The 5,700-nt window shown below is 57.3% G+C and overlaps 1 protein-coding gene across 1 annotated transcript; it reads right to left on the bottom strand.

Annotated features, from left to right (window-relative positions):
• Positions 1-2,227: 2,227 nt before the first annotated feature.
• CDKN1C (cyclin dependent kinase inhibitor 1C) lies at positions 2,228-3,847 on the bottom strand. The gene is made up of 3 exons (XM_053980593.1): positions 3,251-3,847; positions 3,036-3,162; positions 2,228-2,900 (listed from the first exon to the last, which is right to left on the bottom strand). The coding sequence occupies exons 1-2, from the start codon at positions 3,699-3,701 to the stop codon at positions 3,041-3,043; spliced, it is 573 nt and encodes a 190-aa protein (XP_053836568.1). The 5' UTR covers positions 3,702-3,847; the 3' UTR covers positions 2,228-2,900; positions 3,036-3,040.
• Between the last annotated feature and the right edge of the window lie 1,853 nt (positions 3,848-5,700).

Genomic DNA, 5,700 nt, shown 5'->3' with positions numbered 1-5,700 from the left:
CATCTGTCTTCTGTACTAATAAAGTAGTCTAGATTTAAAATGAACTTCATTGGATTGCTTTGAAACTATAGGCACATATGGTTCATAATTAGCTGGATATCTCTTATAGTTAAATGATTTTTTTTTTTTCCTCTCTCTCTCTCTGTCACCCATTCGCATCAATAATAGAAGCAAACAAAGTTCCAATTGTTCCCTGTTGCGGGACATTATGTGCCTGAATAAATGGATGTTGGCTGTGTCTACATGGATTTGCCATATGGCTACAAAGGCCGAAAGAATAGGGGCAGTGTGCTTTGTGCCGGGGCGAGGAGGGCTGGCCGGGCTGGGTGGGGCAGGGCGCGGGGGCGGCCGCACACCTTCCCGCACCCCCGGGCCCTCCAGGCAGCCGGAGCGCAGGGGGCTGCGGGACGGGGCCCTCTCTGCTGCGGGCTGCAAACCCGGCGTCTCCGCTCGGGCCAGTGCCCGTGGGCTGAAATTATTTGCTTTAGAGCCCCGTGCCTAAACGGTCCCCGCGGTGAGAGCTTTCCTCCTGAGCCAGGCTGGGTACACCTCGTGGCTCCTCCGGCCGAGGTATTTGGGAGCTCGGAGCAGGCATCTTTCATTACAAAAAGTCCTGTTGTTAGTTGCGGGCTGGGACAATGGAGGTCCCAAAGGCACCTGCTTTCATGAAAGCGAGAGAAAAGCCCATAAATCCTGGAGGACCCAGCTGCCTCACTCCGGGTATTGTTTGCTTTCATAAGGAAAGGGAAAAGCTATTTTTCTTTTCAAGGGGGGGGGGGGGGGGGGGGAGGGAAATCGTATTGAGTCAGCGGCCACTGATGCGGGCGTGTAAAATAATCCCGTTCTGATTAAGCGATCATGGAGCTGGAGGTAATCAATGTTACTTTTACAGCCAGGAGAGTTTGGCGGCCGTGACAGCGGGGGGAGAGTTTTGGGGAAAAGGGAGGAGGGGGGCAGAGAGGAGCGGTGTGACGGGGGAAGACGATGTGGGTAAACCTTGAGCCTTATTCACCCTGACCCTCATTCTCTCAGCTCCCTCCCCCCTCCGTGGAAGTGCATCATACAGAGAGATCAGAAAGCCAGGGAGTGACGCCCTCTCGGTCCGCCCCAGCTGCTAGGTCCAGAATGGGGGTGCAGCATTTCAGAGGTGCCAAGCTGGGGAGTGGAATCGGAAAGGCATACATCAGTCCAGTCAGTCCCCACATCCTGGTCCTCCTCCCCATCTGCACTCTCCAGCATCCCAATCCTGCACCACCTGCAGCCAGCACCAGACCTGGGCTGTCCCCCTTTCCCGCAGCACGGGGCTGGGATTCAGAGCAAGGCGTGCGTCCCGACCCCACGGGGCTGTCCCTTGAGGATGCCACGGCTTTAACCTGCCCTCAGGCCAAGGGGACGCCGTGATGCTGCAAAGTGCTGCTGGCGCATGGCGCACTGTCACCAAAGCGCTGTCAAAATGCTGGCTGTTTTGTCTCGTGGGAGGGTTTATTTTGTGTGTTGTTTTGCTTTTTACGTCTTTTAGGGCGAGCTGAAACTGCTGCCTTTCCCAGAACGGTTGTGTTTGTCCTGTAAATCATTGCTCGGCAAGAGGTACCAGGAAGTGCTTCCCTGCAGTGGCCAGGGCTCTGGGCTCCGGGCTGGGGAGTGAGGGCCTGCGGCCGAAAGAGGGGGAGGGGGGAAGTTTTGCACAGCCACGACAGGGGCGTCCCCGCCGTGCTGAGCCCGCTGCGGGCCACGGCCCGCACGTACCAGTCACGCCCCGAGGCTGTCCCCACCAGAGGCTGGCAGCGGCCCCAGCCACGATGGAGTGAAGGGGGACGGCCCCGGCCAGCCGGGCTCCTCGAGGCGGGGCAGATACAGCCTCGGGAAGAAAGTTAAAACTGTTAGAAGTAACCATTACAACGTACCGAAAGGCCAAAGGCAGGGTGTGATGAAGGGCGTGTGCTTCCCTCATGCTTGGTTAACTCTGGCAGTACTGAAGAGTTTGAACTTGTTTTTAAGGGAGAAGCCCTCCTTTCCCCTCCGAACCGCACGCTCGCTTTTCGCGGAGGGGGGACAGCACCCTCCCCGTGGCGGGGTCGTGCTCCGGGGGTACCCGGGGCCCCGCGTCGAGGGAGGACCCCCTCCACCGAGAGACTCAGACTGGGCTGGGCTCCCCCGCCCAAGCCGCCGGGGCTGGCTCTGCCACCCCCCTCCCCCCGGACTTCCCCTCCAGCACACACTAAGCAGGTTTGCGGCCGTTTCCTTTAATTTTATTATTGAAGTTGTGGCATTATTTGCAATAGCAGTGGTACAGACCGGCTCAGGATCGACTGAAACAGATTTGTCTTCAAGTAAAGTCTAAAAAATCTTTTGATTCATAGCTACATCTTGTGAATGCAAAAAAAAAAAAAAAAATCCACTATAAAAATAAATTTACATTTTGTGAATAACAAAAGCAAATATAGTGCCCTTTAGCTTAACCAAAAGAAAACAAAATACTATTGGATGTCAAAGTTATCCACGTTTCTGACATAAATAGAAAATATAAGTTAGTATAACTCTTAAAAAAAGTTTTGTACAAATATACACTTGGTTTTTTTTAATTTTTCCTTTTTTTTTTTTTTTTTTTTTTTTTGCACTGAGAGCTCAGCAGAGATTAAACATTTCTTATAAACGACTTTTAAAGCTTTACACTTCTGGCCAGTGTACTCACATTAGGCATAATACATTTCTATACAGAACGTCACACATTGCACTGTTGTACGATAACACTGCTCCGTGCGCGGCCGGCGCTGCGGCTCCGCTCCGGGTCCCGGGCCGGGCGGGCGCGGGGGGGTCCCGGCTCGCCGCGCCGCCCCCCCCCCGGCCCGCCGCGCCTCCGGGGCGTCGCGCCTCTCCCGTGGGTGCAGTAGTGCAAAAGTCTGGAGAAGAACAAAGAGGAGGAGGAGAAAAAAAAATAAGCAGGGAAAAAAAAACTGTCGTGGTATACGAAGTGAGTAAGAGAGCGCGGCAGACAGCGCCCGGACAGCTTTGCCCGCTCCCGGGGCGCGTCTTACCTGGCTCACCGGAGCCGCTTGCGGGGGGTCTGTTCAGCTGGCACGGCAGCTGGGGGCGGCGGGCAGCCGGCGGGGCGCTCCGCCGCCGCCTTAGGCTCCGCCGGCCTTTTTCTCCTCGCGAAGAAATCTGGATGGGGCACGGAGAGGAAAGAGGAGTCCGTCAGGCACTGTGGCGGGACGCCCCCCGTCCCCGCGCTACCCGGATCCCCACGCACCTGTGATGCGGGCCGTCGGGCCCCTCCGGCGGAGCCGCATGCCGCGGCGGCGGGGCGCTGCGCGGTTCTCCCGGCTCAGGCGCCCCCCAGGCCCCTTGCCGGCGGCGGGCGGCGGCGGCGGGGAATGAGGCGCCCGGACGAGGGGGACGCGGCACCGTCCCACCTGCAGAGTCTCCCGGTAGAAAGCGGGCACGGCGCCAGCCTCCACCTCCTCCCAGAGCAGGCGGCCGGGCCCCGGCAGCGGTGTGTCGGTTTGGAAGTTGTAGTCCCAGCGGCGCTGGTCGTCCTCCCCCATCTCCCGCAGGCGCTCCCGCAGTTCCCGGCCCAACTCCTCGTGGTCCACCGGCCCGAAGAGACTCCTGCAGACGGGGCTGCGGCCGTGCCCGACCAGGGCTCGCCGGGCCGAGAGGCGCTCCAGGGCGGCGGCGCCGGAGAGGTGCACGTTGGACATCGCCAGCGGGCCGGGAAGGCGTGGATGCCCCCCGCCGCTCCTCTCCTCCCGTCCCGTCCGCTCGCTCCCTCGCACTCACACCGGCCCTGCCTCCCGCCTTTGAACCCCTGCCTCCGGCTGCTGCCTTTTAAACCCCGCTCCCCGCGAGTGCGAGCAAAACATCATTAGCATAATAGTGTTTCCTTGCCGCCGGCCCGCCGCGATTGGCGGGCAACCCCCCCCCCCCCCCGCCGCCCCCCGGCGGCAGCGCTGCTGCCCGCGCTCTCCATTGGCTGCGCCGGGCAGCGCCGCGCCGCCGCCGGCCGCATTGGCCCGCACAGGCCCGGCCCGGCCCCGCCGCGGACCGGGGGGGCGGCCCCGGCGCTAGCCGAGCCCCGGAGGGCGGCTGCCGCGCTCCCCGCCCGCTGCCGGCCCCCGCTCCCTTTGTCTGCCGCCGGCTGCAGCTTCGCCGCCGCTTCCAAGCCGGCGACTTTCGGGGTTGTTTTTTTCTCCCCACTCCGTGTTGCCTTTTTTGCGTGAAGGATGCGTGTGGGAGTGTTTTTACTATTATTTTGTTTGGGAAATTTTTTTTCTCCTCGAGGAGTGTCGCCAGTTTTTTCAGCATCCGTGGAGTGCGGGGGCTTGGGGCGGGGGAGATGATGCGTGTGGAGGAAAACGGGATCGTTTCTGTGTGTTTGGTGACCCCCTCACTCATGTCCCTATGGCTCTTGCCTTTGGGAAGTTCAAACCCTTGAGCAAAGACAACTTGGATGGTTTTATTTCCTAGAGGGAATAAAATTAATATTAATTCCTAGGATGTGCTGGCTCTGCAGAGACTGCTCCAGATGTCTACTTGCTGCAGGGCTGGAGAGGTTGCAACTTTAGGCCCCTTAGGGCAATGATGCCCACAGGTAGGTCTGCTTCAAGGAGAGAGGCATTTCTCTTTGCATCCATGGAAAGGCCTTGCCAGATACACCAAAGTAATCCATGGTGTTTCCACATTTGTCCCACCTCTGTGACAGAGCAGCCCTCCAGCACTGCTGGGGACCCTTACTCCTGCACTTGCCATGCCAGTGAGGAGCTTGTGGCAGCTGGGACAGGCCCTGCCACCTCCCAGGTACTGCACCTTCAGTGCTTCCAAAGTCTGCTTCCAAAGTCTGCCTGCACCAAGAGGTACCAGCAGTGCCTGTGGGTTTGGACCCATGGACCCGGGGTTGGCTGCTGCTGGCAGAGAGAATGTTGGAGCCTGGTTCACTGCACAGGAAGCATCTATCCATGTTCAAGCTGCTGAGCAGTGAGATGCCATGACAGGTTTTATCTCCTGAAGTTATTTCCTGATGTTTGTAGGGTGCTTGGTGGGAAGTGTCTGTAGCTTGGTGATGGAGAGAAGAAGATGCAGCAAGTGCCTTCAAGGTGCAAATTCCCATTTGTTTCCTGGGCAGGCATGGAGTCACATCTGGCAAAAGATTTTGCTGACCAGTGGTACAGACTTTCATTTCACTAATGGTGATAGCACTGGTATTTTAAGAAATGTGAAGACTTTTTCCTTTTAAAGATGCCCTGTTCAGATGTTATATTCTTAACAGCCATTTTCAGTTTCCCAGGTGAGCTGGACAACCTACCCATGTGGCTGCTTTAGGTGAATATTACCCCACTGTCCTTTCCATCCCAAAATGGCCCTTGAAGATGGCCATATAGAGGTCTCTTGGCCCCAAGCTTATAATTTAGGTAGCAGGTCATGAAAAGTTCCTCATCACTAAGAGCACATCATCCTAAAAAGCAGGAGGTGCACATCATTTAGGCACAGGTTCAGCCAGGAGAGAAGGTGTGGGTCTTGCAAGCTGGGATGGTTGGAGAGTGTGGTGAACATGGCACAGTGTTCACCTGGGGACTTCTCTCAGCAGCCATCAAATGCATCTCTTGGGATATAGGCTGGGGTAGTTCTAGGAATAAGTGTGCTGTGCAGAGAAAATAATTCGAAGTCCCCAAGAAACCTGCTGGAAAAGTGCCCTCTATTCAG

This window comes from Vidua macroura, chromosome 6 (genome assembly GCF_024509145.1).
Source record: "Vidua macroura isolate BioBank_ID:100142 chromosome 6, ASM2450914v1, whole genome shotgun sequence".
NCBI lineage: Eukaryota > Metazoa > Chordata > Aves > Passeriformes > Viduidae > Vidua > Vidua macroura.
This window is presented reverse-complemented; position numbering and strand designations above follow the sequence as displayed.

Coding starts and splice junctions, on each gene's coding strand:
- CDKN1C (XM_053980593.1), bottom strand. CDS start 3,701: ATGTCCAACGTGCACCTCTCCGGCGCCGCCGCCCTGGAGCGCCTCTCG. Junction 3,163..3,250: donor CCCGACGGCCCGCATCACAG/GTGCGTGGGGAT, acceptor TGCCCCATCCAG/ATTTCTTCGCGAGGAGAAAA.